The sequence below is a fragment of the Parus major genome, chromosome 12, assembly GCF_001522545.3.
Source record: "Parus major isolate Abel chromosome 12, Parus_major1.1, whole genome shotgun sequence".
Lineage (NCBI taxonomy): Eukaryota > Metazoa > Chordata > Aves > Passeriformes > Paridae > Parus > Parus major.
The window spans coordinates 466840-482764 of NC_031781.1; the positions used below are offsets into that span (position 1 = coordinate 466840).

Consider the following 15925-nt stretch of genomic DNA (forward strand, 5'->3'; position numbering starts at 1 on the left):
AGCTTTGCAGTTATTTAAGTTTTGAGCTGTCCATTGTAAGCTGTTGTCAGTTGTGTCGCAAGTTTTGGGGTTTTGGGGAATTTTTTGAGGAGTTGTAATGAGTTGCATGTATCTGGAACTCTGCTTTTACAAAAGTAGATTTTAATTCTGTTCTCACTCATTCCTGAAGTATTTTTCACCCTTGTGCTTATTTGAAACCCAGAAGACTCACACTCTGCTCTTGCCTGGGTTCAGTGACAGTACAGCACCTCTGGGTCAGCAGTCTTTGTTATTTTTCAGTTCCATACCCTTCTCCTAATAAGAAATTACTTAGAATTTGTTTCCTTTTTATGGATTCACCATTTCTTACATTCTGCAATTTCCTCTTCACACACAGATTCTTCTAGCATTAACCACAGGCTCTTATTGCAGAAACTGGGACTTAAAGATTCAGCCAGTGATTGTGAATGTACAAAATTTGATTTGAATTTTGGATTCTTCTGTAGGGTTGTGAAATTTTGGTCAAGTTACTAAACTTTTAATAGAGGGTGCTGTGCAAGTTGAGTATAAACTAAAGCACTGTGAATGCAGAGAGTCTTTCCAGTCTCAATTCCTCACCTGGAAAATAGGGTGAACACCTGTAAAATTTGCGATCAGTTTAGACTTTATGGCCTTTGAGCCAGAATTCTTTTAAAATTTTAAAAAAGGTCTTTTTAAATACTTTTATCTGCTGTGTCCTCTAAAACAAACCAAGGAGATTTGATATGCTGGGGGTTTTGGGCATGGTCTTTTTTATTTTTGTTTTGGTGGTTTTTGTTTTTTGTTTTTTAATGATTATGCATGCAAACCAGCTAACAGGACTTAGCGATGAATTTTTAATTGCTGCTGTAAACTGTAAAGCTTAAGCACTTAGCAAGCATCCAATACTCTAAATCCATAAACCACAGGCTAGAACTGAAGCATCATGTTGCTATCACTTATTTTTTCCTGTGGTGATCTTGCAGGGCATTGTGAAGAGGGATGAGGTGGTGTTCAGGGCTGCCAGGAGCCGTGGGATCCCTGTGCTGATGGTGACATCCGGGGGGTACCAGAAGAGGACAGCACGGATCATTGCTGACTCCATCCTCAACCTGCATAGCCTGGGGCTCCTGGGCAGGGAGCAGGCAGCCTGTGCACTTGGGAGTCCCAGCCTGGATCAGATGGTCAGAGACTCTGCTAAGGACTTCAGCAACTTGTCACTGCAGTGACAGGTCACCAAATGTTAGTCATGTAACTCAGAGGCAATACAGAATAACTCTAACTCCTGAATTTATCTTGAGCTAGGGCAACACATCCTTTTAAGGTAATTGAGATATGTACTCAAGGGTACTGTCTTTATGTTTAATACTGCTGTAGAAAGCTTAATTTGCTTCTGTGATTGGTATGGGGGTCTGTTATGTTGGAAGAACTATGCAGCTGGTATCCGAAGACTGTCCCAGACCTGTTTCAGATGGTGGAGAATGGTCTGAGGTGGGAGGACTATGGACTAAAGCTACTGTTTTGTGAGGTTTTTTAAATGCTGTGTTTTATTTATTGCTTTTTAAATTGAGATACTGTTATAAAACAAGTTCTGTGCAGACTTTGACTGTCAGTTTAACACTAAAGGGAAGTGCAATACTGTAAAAGCCAGGGCAGTTTGTTTATGGCTTTGAAGCCATAGACAGGTAGAAGAAATGTTTGTAAATTCGTAGTTTATTCCTGTTGTTGATAGTGACTTAAATCTTTCTCATAAACACCTTATGAAATAGGTTTGGCTCCATATGCAAATGAGCCATAAGAGCTCACCATTTACCAGTCTGGTGTTCCAAACAAGCTCTGCATGTGACGGGCAATAGGTTCTGTGCACTGTAATAACTCACAGATGGAGAAACTACAGTCCAATGAAAGCTCATCTTAGAGTTCTCAGCAACCTTATGAAAAAAACTATGTGGAAATATAGGTTGTCTTATTATTTCCAGCTTTCCATGTATGAAACAGAGAGGAGTATATTTAAATGATTTTTCCCCAACTAGTGCTGTGGTTTTTATTTGCTCAGAGAGTAATGGTACTTCTAGTTGTAGTCATAGTTGGTAAGCAGATCCTTCATTATTCTTGTTCATCAAGGAATGCAGTGACATCCCTACAATAAGATAATGTGCTAACTTTATACAGAGCTTTTAGGAGAATTTGGGAACAAAATAGTGTATTCAAAGCAACTTGCTTCAAATTCAGTTGCACTACCTGGGAAGTTTGGCTTTGCACAAGTTGGTATATTTTGCATTAGGTGCTGTTTGTAGCAGTGGGTTGTAAATGTACTAAACTGTGTATTTTGCAAGAGCTTTTATAACTTTCACTGATTTGTACTACAAGTTTTACATCATGTTTAGGTTGGAGCCATCCTGTGAGGGAGCACCAGGATTTTCCTTGTAGTAGAGTTGTTGTGTAAGCTATTTAAGGAATGTTCAATTCTAATTATAATACTTACCTCATTTAGTGTTCATGTTTAGATCGTGGGGTTTGTCGATTGTAGGAATTGCACAACTGCTATAAATACATGCTTTAAACCAGATCTGACCTATTGCACTAAGCTTGAGTTGCTACACTGGGGTTCGAGAGCACTTTTAAATTTCTTACTAAAAGGACCATCAGAGTACGACTAATGTTGAGATTTATTTTTTCTATACTGTCTGACGTTACTGAAAGATGTTGTTATTCTTTCATATAATTTTTATAAAACTCTAGATTACATTTCTATGAATTAAACCACCGTCATAGCACCACATGGTCTTTCTGCAAACATTTGCTGTTTGTGTTAACCTATTTCTATAATTTTCCCTCAGTGAACATTAAAATGATGTTGAACAATGCTGACTGACTTCTTGTCACTTCATATGGATCTTGGCTGTCAAAAAGTTTGACTGGGAACAATTTCCTGAACAGACAAGAAGATGTATTTTTCGTGCTTAAAATGTGTCTGAAACTACAGTGAGTCTCAAGGGTGAGTAGTACAAGGTTTGTGAACAGCTTCTCTGAGTTCAGTGGTGACTTCTTGAAGAGAGCTTGCAAATTTTGTCCAAATGCTTTTTAAGATGTCGTTGTAAGGGGTCAAAGTCACTTTCTACTTCCAAGTTCTACTTCATTACCTACCTTGTAAGTTATAATCTAAGTATTTTAGTATTACAGGTGTTAAACTGGTAACTGAGCTTCTGATAAGGCCACAGTTGTTTTAGAGGCCTTTTATAAATTAGTGTCTTTTCAGAGAGCTGAATGTTTGCAGCAGAGCCTGCTTGCTCTCAGACTCACCTGTGAAATTTCTGATCAGCAGCAGACACATTGACTGCATTTCAGTGTTTATTGTAAAGTTACAAATGGGAAACACATCACACCTTCATATTTTCAAAATTTGCTGCCTTAGTACAGAAAAGAAGAACACTGTGTGTGGAATTTTGTCTCCAATAGTTCCTGTATCTTACCAGATATATATGGTATTCTGTGATTTAATTGGGTTTCTCTGCTGCAATAATCTTTGTTAGGTGAATAAACCAGTGCACAATGCTTTCAAAAGACGCAATTATTAATCATGAGCTGTTTATAAATGGATTGTAAATATGGCTGGTCATGTAGACTATCATAAGAATTATGCAGGAGAGAGAGACATGGCAGGGGCTGAGGAGTTGAAGTCTGACAGCTGGAGAGGGTTTGAACTACCAATAAATAACTCACAGAAGGGGAGGGAGGCTGAAAATCCTAGAAAATAATTTTTTTTTACCAGAGATTTCCAGAGGAAAACTGGTTTGACCTATATAAAAAAGATACACATTCTGCCAGTTTTAGTATGAAAAGCCATTTCATCTGTTTACATATGCTTTGAGTATTTTCTCATGAAGTGCAGAGCTGTGCTGCAGATGACCAAGATGCACAATCTCTGTGTTTCTTTACAAACACAGAGACAGTGAGACTCTGGGTTTGACAGTGTGGGAGATGACGAGGAAACGACCATTGCTGTTGGTATCTGTGTGTGTACATCTCTTTATTCTGCACTGTATGGTGATGGTTTAACAGGTTTCTCCTGCCAGCAAGGATTGGATTAACTCCTTCTCTTTGCTGAGAGAGGCTGGTGAGGAAATTTCTTAAGCTTTTTGCCACCAAATAACCTGGACCCAGCATTCCCAGGCCAGTATACAGATGGAAGTCTATGTAAGCACAGCACTGAATTTAGAGAAAAATACAGACTTGCTCCTTCTTCAGATTTCATGAGCTTGCCTTGCTTTTTGCCATTTCAAGGCAAACAATAGTCTTCATTGTCCTGAAGATGAAATCTGAAAGAGAATGTGTTTGATAGGAATAAGGCTCCTAATGAAGCATGTGATGGTTGAGTTGTCAGCTTTTCCATCTGTTACCTAACAGAATTCTGCAGCACTGGGATTTAAGATTTGTCAAGTTTTGCTATCTTTCATTCTAAACCTGGACATGTCTACCAAGGCCAACAATGAAATGAGCACATTAAGATAATAAATCTCCAGTGAGCAGCCAGGGTTATTTATATTGGATGAACAAGGCTGCAAGTAGAACTGGGGTGTCTTTTGGGTTACTGGAGGTGGGAGTGCTTTAAGAGTTGAATACTTTCATATTCAGCTTTAGTTGTGGGAACGTTTGAGACGTGAAAGAATGCAGACCTTTCAAAATGTGGTATGTGAGAAAAATGTATGATTTAGTGTTTCCATTTCCATAGAGGAAATAGCAATGCTCTGCTTGAACCAAATCATACATTTCCTTTAAACTTAGTTGTATGCTGATCAGGGAAACAAATCCCCTCCCAACCCCATCAAAGCAGCCGAGGGCAAAGTTAGGTGTCGTAAAGCCACCTTCTACCTGCAGGGCATGGTTCCGTTAGTCATTGAGAGAAGGACTGCAATTTTCATCTTTTTAAAAGCCTTTTTAACAGGCTTAGAATAAGAAATAGAAGTGTTTGTCAAATTCATAAAAAAAAAATCAGAATCTGAATTGGGTTTGTGGTTGCTGCACTATCAGACCAATTGTAAGCATGAGTCAGTCTTGGACAAACTCACACCTTTTCCTTCAACAGAGAATTGAGGAGTGATATCATCAGTGTTTCTGCTTTTGAGCTCTTTGACACTGTTTGAAATTGCAGAATCACAGAATAGTTTGGATTGGAAGGACCTCAAAGCTCATCCAGTCCTACCCCTTGCCATGAGCAGGGACAACTTCCACTCTCCCAGGGTGCTCTAAGCCCTGTCCAGCCTGGCCTTGAAGTGCATGAGGCTCAGCTGTAATACATCTTTCCAACCTCACCTTGTACAGAAATGTGTCAGGGAGAGGCCATTCTGGTTCTTCTTTTACCAGGAAATGCATCTTGAGCTCTCTGTGCTTAACATGGAAATAAACAGGAGGAGCCTTTGATGGGAAAAGGAGACTAGTGCAGAATTATCCCTGGGTGCAATCAGGACTTGGAATAAATACAGCTAAAGCAATGATTATCAGTGCTGCTTTTGCATCTCTTAAGCCTGAGGCAAAAACAATCTTTGGGTGTTGCTTGGGGTGTTAAAAGTGTGAGGGGGATGCAAAGGGAATTTTTGGCCAGTGAGCTGCTCAGTGTTGGAACTTGTGGACCAGTTCTGGGCTCTGCTCAGGATCACCATCTGCAGCACTCTGAACAGCTGGAGCCTTCAGGGAAGAGTCCTGCTTACAGTGACTGCCAGGAGTCAGTAGGACTGGTTTCAGACAGGTTTTCTCCTAGTTTGTACAAGGAATGGTTCAGTCCAGTTTGGTTTTGAATTAGGGAGACTCAGTTACGTTGTGTTGAAGCAGATGTTCAATTTCTAGTGACCTACTTAAAACCTGCTCCCACCAAAGTGTTCCTTGTTCCCCAGCTCCATGGGGTGATCTGTGTGGTGAGAGTCAGAAATGTCTTTCTGTGGGTTATGGTAGGAGCAGACAGAAGTTTCTAAGGATGATCCTTGTCAGGAATGTGCAGCCCTGGATTTGCATCACCTCGTAACATAGTGCAGGTTTATTGAACAGGTACAGTAATGTTGTAAGAGATGTGATATTAAAACAAAGTTGTTTAAAATTTTATTGCATATAAAACAGATTAAGTGTTCTGCGGCGAACAACCCACAAGTGCTCAGTGCTGAGCTACTGTGTAAATCCTTCCACAAGCTCTTTCTTGGTCCATCTCATCATGCAGCATAATAGTGTGACCAGACTTGTTTCCAGGAAATCTCTCTGGCCCTGTGGCAATCTCACCATCATCATGCTCTCCCTGCAGGGAAGAGTGAAAAAACCTGGCAGTGGGAAAGATGACCAGTAGTTTACAAGCAGCTGATGGGAATCCCAGCTGCTTTGGTGGGGTTGCATAACCTTGGAGTGGGAAATGCAGTGGCCCAAGGACAAGGCAATGCCAGCAAGCCTCTCCATGGGAATGCTGTCAAATGAAGTGCTGGCATTGTGTGCATGGTCCCTCTATTCTGTCCTTGCTGAGTTCCTTGCTTATGCAGAAGGGCCCAGTGGGTTTATATTGCAATTGGAGTAAATATCTCTTGAATGTGTGTTGAATTTGGGAGTCTGATGTGGCTCAATTTAAATGTGATTAGGTTTTCTGTCTCCACTGTAGAGGCTGTACGTGTTCTGGAGAACTGTTTAATGTTGAAGGCTGGTCTGCTGCTTTTGGCTGATATGCAATGCTCTGAGAAATTCCAGGATTCCCACTAGGTCAAAAAATTTTCTCTCAAGTCTAGCATTTCATCAAGTTTCCTAGTAACATGTCTCCATGTATCACAATCCTTATTGCTTGGAAAGTCACCAACTTTGCAGTGAGAGTTTTTGTTACATGTGCTGGATGACATTCTCTAGGTAGAGAGGTCAAATTGAATGGAAAAACAATTTCCATCACTTTTTATTTCAGACAGCATTTGTGTTACATGGTCTTGTTTGGCTGTGTGTTACATGCTTTGGGTGCGATTAATTTAGTTACACTGAGTATTTATGTAGTCTAATTCTATTAGTTACAGTTTTGTTTTTAATCAACTTAACCTGGGATAATATGTCTGGGATCCAGTCACTTAAATCTGGGCTGAAGCAGAAATGACATGTACTTTCAGAAATGTACTTGTCATAAATCAAAATGTTGTGGACAGGAGATCCTAAAAATCCTTGAACTAGTTATGTTGTGGTGACCATGCTGACTAGGACTTGATTATGTCTCACTTCAGTACAGCAAACCTTTTGGAGAACTGTGTTCAGCTAGTCTTATAATGGATGTCACTTTCCTGGGGAAAATACAGAAAGGTTCACTTTAGCCAAGACCTGTAGTGCTCCTGTGCTCTGCTCTGAAAGTAGCTGTCAGCATCACCCAGAGCTTTCTTGGCTTTGGCATTTTTGATTAAGTTGTTCAGAGATGGTCCAGTAAATTGTTTAATGATTCATTTTCAGGTGAAAGAACAGTGTGATTTGCATGTGGAACCAAAAACCTCTTCCTTTGTTTACCCGCCCAAAGACATTGATAATACAGTAGTTTTATAGTAAAAAAGGGCACTAAATGTTCCATGGAGTCTCAGTGTACTCAGTATTTATGACTCTATGATGTGCTGGATCCCCTGGACCCCACTTACTCTAGATGTGCTCAATTTGAGCTGATTTCAGCAGTCTTCATCACGAGTGGCTTGATGCTCTTTTATTTCAAGAGAATCTTGGGAAGCAGAGTTAGAACATTCCATATTCTGGATCTTGCAGCAGCTTCTCAATGTGGTGAAGACTTGTCCATATCCTGCTCCTGCAGAAGTGCTATGCTGACACTGGGAAGTGTCTCTGTGTCCTCATGGCTTCTTAAGGAAAGAAGAGATCCTAACCTTGCAAGTGGGGCATTAGAACATGTTGGGTGGGACCCGAGTTTCTGAAAATATTTGGGTGCCCTGGGCTCACTTTAGTGCATGTTAAGCACCTCAGTGGCTTTATGGAGCACACCTGCTCTGAGTGGGCAAGGGCTGTGGAGGATGTGCTTGGGGTCTCCCCACTCCATGCTCAGAGCTGTAACCACTGGAGGACACTGCCTTGTTACTGCTGGGGAAATGAATTGCCACAAGTGTAAAATACAAATGATGGGGGTTGCATTAACTTCATCTTGGATAAGATGGATTTTTGTATTTTGCACTGTCACAGTGCTGCCATATGCTCAGGTCCTGGTTTGAGCTGAATTGGTGTCCAAAGGCAGCTGTGCTGCCCTGCCCCAGGTGACAGGGAACACCTGAGCTCCTTGCTCAGTGGCTCGAGGGTAGCAAAGCAACTTGGGAAGACACTGGATAATTCAGAGCTGAGCTTTGGGCTGGTGGAGGGTCTGGATTGGAAGCCACAGGAGAAGAAGCTGAGGACACTTGGTTTGCTCAGCTGGAGAAGGGAAGACTAAGGTCAGAGCTCCCTGGGGGCTGCAGCTCCTCCCGAGGGGCAGCTCCGTTCTCTGCTCCCTGGGACAGGGATGGCACCCAGGGAACAGCTGGAGCTGCCCAGGGTAGGTCAGGTTCTAGAGGATTTAAACTCTGATGATTAAATTCCAAGTTAAGATGGCTAAATGCATTGGGATCCTTTAGCAAAATCACAGTGGTATTGTTTAGATGCTGAAAAGATAAATCAAAAACCACTCATTTAGTAATATTTTAGAAATTATTTTAGGTGTCTGACTTTTAATATCTTTTGACATATACTTTTAAAGTGATTTTTCCAGTGATTTATAAATTTCTCTTTCGCTTTAAGTAAAGCAGAACTAGGTATTTGATGTATAGAATCCTCATAATTGTTATTGGAATTTTTCTTTGGCTGAGGATTTTGGCATGGATGATACTTTACAAAACAGTCCCAGGTCTGGATCTCATTCATCACAGATCTTGAAAATAAATATTCTTTGGCTTTCAGATAGGGCCATAGAATTTTTCAAAGGATGAATTAGAGCTATAAAGTATATATACATTTAAATATGAGTTCTTTTAAATATGCAGAGCTTCCATAAGGATCAGATTTGTGCACATTGCATTAATTTTAAGTGAAAATTTAAAATCTATTACAGGCAATGCATTTTAGAGTAACAGAAATTCCAGACTGGTTTTGGTTGGAAGGGACCTTACATTCCATCTAGTACCACCCCTGCCAGGGGTAGAGACAGCTTCTACTGTCCCAGGCTGCTCCAAGCCCTGTCCAGCCTGGCCTGGGACACTTCCAGGGATCCAGGGGCAGCCACAGCTGCTCTGGACAACCTGTGCCAAGGCCTCACCTTTATATTATGCTAGTTTTAAATATGCCAGAATTTGCCAAATAAACTGATTTCCTTGAATTAATTCTGCTCAGATCAGGCATGAATGGAAACCAAAGTTACTTTGGTATACATATTTTTTTTTTGTAGCTGGCAGATGTGTGTCCTTGCAGAGTTTGCAGCAGGGCGCTCACCACATACACTGCCCACCCCCCCGCCTTCCACCTGGGGCTGGGGCTGGCCCTGGGTTGGGCCTTGGGCAAAGGGGAAGCACAAGGACAAGGGTGTGATCTGATCTCGATGCCTCCAGTCCTGAGAAGGTGTTTATGAGCGGTGCTCTGTTCTGCTGCACCTCCCAGCTACTCCTGGTAAGCTGAGTGAAGCTGAGACACACATCTTGTCATGTTCAGGGCTTGTCACTGGGCTGGAGGGTGGTCACTGCAGCCAGAGTTTGCTTTAGACACGGCGCTGGGATTATAAAGTGCAGTATTGGGTTGTATTAAAGTAACTGAGCTACTAATTTTGCTAATATTAGCAAAGCCTGGCAGTTCTGACATGGAGCCTTTATATTTACACCATCTTTTGCCTTGGGTCTGACCTAAATGCCAGGCATTTAGGGACAAGAAATGAATTAAGTCTTGTCTCTGTTCAGACCAAATTCCTGGCCTGTGCTGAGAGCACCATTAGCTGTGGTGTTGTCTTTGCCTGACACTGTCACAAATTGCATTTATTAATGGCAGATTATATAAACTTTAGCCAAGTCTCTATCAGCACTTAGGCCAGATACCAGATAAACAGTTGGCCACAAGTCTGTGCTCTAATAAAATTGCACATGAACCTTGAACTCAATGTTGTGGTTTAAACACTAAGAAACTAGCTGATTCCTCAGGGGTGTAAAATGGGCACTCATTGAAGCCCAAGCAAGGCTGCTGTGGGACATCTGCTGAGAATCCCACCCTTGGCTCTTCATGGGACTGTCCTGGCTCCTGCCCCAGCTCCCAGTGTCCCTGCAGGATGAGGATGAGCAGAGCTGGGGCTGCCCAGAGCAGCGCATGTTCCCCACACTTGGCTGTGCCTCACACTTTACTCCTTGGGATGAGTTTCTCTTTGCATCTGGCCCTTTGCTGCCAGTTGCACTCCAGGACATTGCCTGCTGCTGGGAAGAGATTCCCTGCTCAGGACATGCCGGAGTTCCAGGGACTGTGCTCCTAAATTAAAGCAAAGTGACAACACATGTATGTCATGTTTGCTAGTGGGGCTGGAGCAGCTGACTTTGCCACCAAAGTCAGGGAGAACAATGCAGTTTTTCCTAAGGTTTTTTTTACCAAGCCTTTGAAATATTTTTTGACATCTGCTCTTTATTACACAACAATATAGCTGTCCTTTCAGGAAAAGAGACACTTTTCATTACTCATTTCTAAGTTACCAGATACATTCCAAGTGCCTACAATAACTGTGAGGGCTTTGATTTCAGGTGATCTGGCAGTACACCTCTGTCCAACTTCAACACCGTTTCCTTTTCCATGTCTGCATTTACCTTGGTCACAACTGAAAACAGATTTTTGTCAGAGGGTCAGGGTTTGGTTTTTATTAAAGAAATGGTTTGTCTGAATGAGTGACATGAAACTCTGGGAAGAAGTCCGAACCTCACAGCCCCTCACATCCCACCTTCATCAGCAGAAGCAAGTTCTTTGTTCTTTGTAGGGACAACATAATTGCTTTTCCTTTTCCCATCCCAGGGATCACACTGAATTTTCTTCTTTTACATCCAAGTCAAAAGCTGTGTGAACTTTGTGGGATTTTAAATCAAAAGTAATATGTAAGGATTTTAAGGCAGAGGGATGGAGCATTGAAAAGTTGACTTCTCTTTCCCCTTTCACGTCAAATTGCATTCTCCCTCATTTTTTATTTCTGGAACAGCAGTGCAGGGCTGGGGCTGCTCTCTGGGAGCAGGATGCTGTGAAGGGGCAATAGCTGTAAGGGCAGTAGGCACCTGTCCTGCCCTGAGTCTCCAGAATTACTGCAACACCATCAGTATGTCCACACCAGGGAAAACTAACCAGGCACCTATTTTTGATTTTTGCTGTGCTTAACTCCAAAGTTGCGTCTGCATTAAAATGATTTTAAAGACTGTAACACATCTGCAGTTTGAAGGGATAGTAAAGCCAGTGTTGCACTCTGAGAAATAAATCCCCAGTCTGAGTTGTTGATGTCATTTAACTGATTTTCAGCTCATTGTGATGATGATATCATAGAACATTTACTTTTTTCCTCCCCAAAATAAAATGGTGCCATTCAGCTTCCGGAGAAAAGAACTGTCAAAGGTGCTGTTTGGCAGTCATGGAGGGAGAGGTGGGGGAAAGAAAGGCCATGTCCTGGAGGGATGCTCTGGTGAGTTCTAGCAATTAAACAAGCTTCTTTTGGTACATAGATGGGGATATTTTCAATACTAAATGGCTCCATGAAATGGTTTTCCAGGCCTTATGCTGGCCAGAAAGCTGTTAAAGCCCATCACAGTTTAGCCTCCATAAGAAAGTGGCATCAGTGCCTGTGTCAGGTGAAACATATAATTCAAAAAGTAAACCTGTGTTTAGAGAAGCCAAAAGCCTAATGTAAACAAGGCCATAAAGCTTCTCCAGTCCTTCTGAGCAAGTGTGGCAGAGCTGTTGTGTTTACAGGAGTGCCATGGCACAGCAACAGCTGCAGGAGAGGGCTCAGGACAGCCTTGGAGTGGAGCAGGGCTGCAGGAAGCTGAGAGAAGCCCCTGCTCCAGAACTGAGGGACTTGTTCCAAAAGCAAAGACGGTGACTTTAAGAGCTTCCCACTGTGCTCCGAGTTTGCCTCTGAAGACTAAGAGGTGACCTCAGAAATCATGGAAAATATTTGGGAAAAAGTTTTATGCAATTTGGCTGTGAATAGGTCCAAATCTCCAGTGGGAAAAGAGCCTCCCCAATAAGCTGGGTGTCTTGGGCTTAGTTCTTCATAGAATAAGGACTACTAATTAAATGCAATTTTATTTATTCAAAAAGTGTAAAAATAGTTAAACTTTTCCAGAATCCTAAAACTACTTGGAAAAATATAGAACTGTTGTGGAAAAAGGGAAGAAATATTTTGGGATTTCTTTCTTTAAAAAAAACACCCCTAACACTTGGAAAATGAAAAATAAACATAGTGGCTGCTGGTCTCAGGAGCCCTGTGACAGACTGCTGCCTGCCCAACCCTGGCTGTGTCCAGATGTGGTGACACCAGCCAGACACCAGAGCTGAAGCCCAAAGGTGTTGTTTAAGCCCTTCCCTGGCAGGAGGGGCCCACCTTCAGGCCTGGCCAGACACCAGGGCCAGCACCTGCAGGGGCACAGGGTCCTGTTCTGCGTGGTGGTTGCACCTCCACAGTAATGAGCTCGTAATGCAGCTGGGGGAGGGACGTTCGATACTGGCTTGGGGATGGCCGATAACCGGTACAGCTCTTTCCAGCTGAAGTCTTTGGCTGGATTTGTGAAGCTGCAGAGGCACACCTGTTGAGAGAAGAGATGTCTGAGGCCCCCCAGCTGCCGCTGGCACACAGGGACCATCCTGCATAGCAGGGCCAAGAGAATCAAAGGCTCCCAGTCAGGGCTGGAGCTGCTGGCACAGCTTGGCCCAGCTGGACAGCTGCCCCTCAAGGCCCCAGTGAGCAGGGGATGGCTCTGGGCAGGGTCCCTGGCCAGGAGCAGGCCCCAGAGCAGGTCTGCCTTTCAAGGCCAATCACTCTTTCTCCTGCCCACCTTGCTTTGCCTCTGCCCGCTGCTCCTGGGGCTGCTCTTGGCCAGGCAGCCTCAGTGGCAGCCAGCACTGGCTGCAGCCCGAGTGGGCTCTTCAAGACAAGGCCCCGCTATAAGAGACCAATTAAAGCCCTGGGCAGCAGCAGAAATCTTAGCAGAGTTATTTGGGCAGCCACTGACTACCCACAAGTCCACAGCAGCCTCACTGAGAATGTTTCCTGTCTACAACAGACTTTCTAAAGATGCTGTTGGAGGGAAAGAGGAACAAAACACTCACCGTTTTCTCTTCCATGTATACCAGATTCCAAAACAGCATAAAATGAAGAAAAGGTCCAAACAAAGCAGGCCTGCCATTAATTCTAGCCTGCAGCGTGTTCCCTGACAGAAGCTCCTTCTGATGCCCTTCCGGGAATCAGGAATGTGTGTGGTGCCGGCTCCATCTACGGAAGCAATGGGCAGTGTGAGCCCATGCTGTGCTCCACTGCTGAGCTGGCAGCACGCTGGATACGGCCAGGACGTTCTCTGTTTCCCCCAGAGCTGGGGCCTGCAGGCACCTTGCTGCCCCTTGGCACAGGCTGTGCCCCCCAACAGAGCCCAAAAGGCCGGGAGCAGAGCCCAGGGACAGCACAGCTGCTTGGGCAGTGGCTCCTTCCAGGGACTCAGGCCAAAGCCATCCCTGAGCAGCCACAGCCACCCCTGACCCTCCCTGCTCTGTGACAGCTCCCCCAGCCCAAGGGGACAGAGCCAGGCCCTGTCAGGAGCCAGTGCAGGCCCTGCCCAGTTGGGAGCCAGGGCTGGCTGTGGCCCTCGGCTCATAGCAGGGCTCCCACTCGGGGCTGCTCCTGTGCCTTGGGCCTCTGGGCACTCAGGCCCAGCTCTGGGAGAGCAGCTGCAGCAGGAGGGATGTTGGTGCATGAGTCCTCTTTCCCAGGGGACGGGAATGAGCTCCAGAGGCCTGGGAGCCAAGGTGCCTCAAGCTTTGGCTGCTGCTGGGTCATGCAAGTGCCGGCCCTGGGCGGAGAGCTGCTGCCACACAGCCCCACCAAGGCTTTTATACAGCAATTACCTCCTGTGTCTGGGCCTGTGCCTGCAATTGCCTCTCTTCCTGAATCAGGAGTTGCCAGGGAGCCACTGCTTCCCCCAGGAAGTTCCTCCTTGTGCATAGCCTTTTGCTTTATCCCTTGAGAAAAGGAAGAGGCACAGGTAGATTAGATGGAAGAATACCACATTCAGCATGGTGGCATTTCCAGAAGGCTGAGCTTGTCTAAGTCATGGATAAAATTCAGGATCTTGAAACTGATTATTTTGTCCGGAAGGGCACATTAAGGGCTTGCCTCCAGCATCTCTAAGGATTCCAAACCATCATGTGCCAAGGCTTCCACATAAGCCATGTCCTGATCCCACTCTAGAACAGAGCACAGATCAGAATCATGGCCATGGTGTGCTGGGATCCCCTTGTGCTATAGGGATCTGAGCACTGCAAGGGGATCAGGTAAGGCTGTGGGAGCCAGATGTCAATGGACATGGCCAAAGCTGCAGAGGGGCCTAAGGAAGTCTGGGAAGAGGATTGACAGCTAAATGCTCCTTCCTCCCACTGACAGCAATGCTGTGGGATCACTCAGGGCAAGGTTTCCAGAATCCTTCAGCCTTCCAACACTTACGGAAAGTGGCAAATGAGTGACCTCCACCGCCTTGACACTTATTATTCTGGCAATAAAAATGGACATTCAGAACTTGCCTCCAGCATGTCCCAAGATCTTCAAGCCATCATTCACCAACAGTTCTAAATAATCCACGTCACGTTTCCAATCTAAAAAAGAGAAGGTATCAGAACAATGTCCATGGTGTGTTGGGATCCCCTTCCACTTTAGGGAACTAGGAGCTACGAGGGGTTTGGACAAGGCTATGGGAGCCAGATGACAATGGACATGTCCCAAGCTGCAGAGGGGCCTGGGGAGCTCTGGGCTGGATCCTGGTCACTCTTTCCATGCTCTGTGCAACATCCCTGAAGGGCAGGCACTGCCAAGCAGCAGAGATGGCAGCTCAAGCCTCAGCAGGGCTCAGGCCCAGAGGCACAGCAATTACCTCGTGTGACTGTGCCTGGCATGGCCTCCCTTCCTGCGACAGAGGCTGCCAATGAGCCACTGCGTCCTCTGAGAAATGCTGCCTTCAGCACAGCCTCTTCATCCACTTCTGCAGAAAGGGACAGTTGGATCAGATGGCACCATTCCCCACTGGGGAGGTGGCATCTTCAGGAGGCAATGCTTGTCAAAAACATGGATAAGGACCAGGAAAATGATGAGTCCCTCCAGGGTGGGCCAGGGATCTCCCTCTTACTAACAAATGCCATTTCTGATCTGCCTAGAGACCAGGAAATTGTAGGGGACCTCAGGGTGTGCATGGCCCATGGTGCAGTTTTGTGCTCCCTGTACACTGATGCCAAATGCCTTCCTGCAGAGGCTGGGGAGAAGCTGCAGCCAGGCCAGGCTGGGAGACAGCCCTGCAGGCCATGAAAGCAGCAGCAGGGCAGCGAGGCTGCCATGGATCCCTTCCTGCTGTGTTCTGCACAGCGTGTCCAGATGTACAGAGAAAGCCCCCGGCTGCTGAGTCTCAAGAGAAGGCTGAGGGACACGGACCCACCTTGTCCTCTCTGCAGCATTTCCTTCAGCATTTGCTGCATGGTCTTGGAGTGGTACTGGGGTTTCTTGGGTCCTGTGGCTTTGGCATTTCCTCTTGGAGGACCTTAGAGCAAAATAGTTCCATTTCCCAGGAATGGATCCCACAAAACCAGGGGTCAGCCTCTGGGGTCAGCAAGGACACACCACTCACCCCTGCGATGGGAGCCGGGCTTGCCTACAGCAACCAACCCAGGAGCTGGGAAAGTCCTCCCTGCAGACACACCTGTAACT

General features: G+C 44.9%; 1 protein-coding gene across 3 annotated transcripts in view; it reads left to right on the forward strand.

Moving 5' to 3' along the window:
• The window catches only part of HDAC11 (histone deacetylase 11), a 37303-nt gene that overhangs the window by 18549 nt on the left and 2829 nt on the right, over nt 1-15925 (forward strand). Inside the window, exons 10-11 of one of the 3 annotated variants that reach the window (XM_033517446.1) lie at nt 984-1321; nt 2838-3561. In XM_033517446.1, coding sequence (XP_033373337.1) covers nt 984-1226 — 243 coding nt within the window. In that variant the 3' untranslated portion in view covers nt 1227-1321; nt 2838-3561. Of the gene's footprint in view, nt 1-983; nt 3562-15925 lie in introns of those variants that run through there. The other 2 variants (XM_033517445.1, XM_015640762.3) reach the window with 2 other exon arrangements.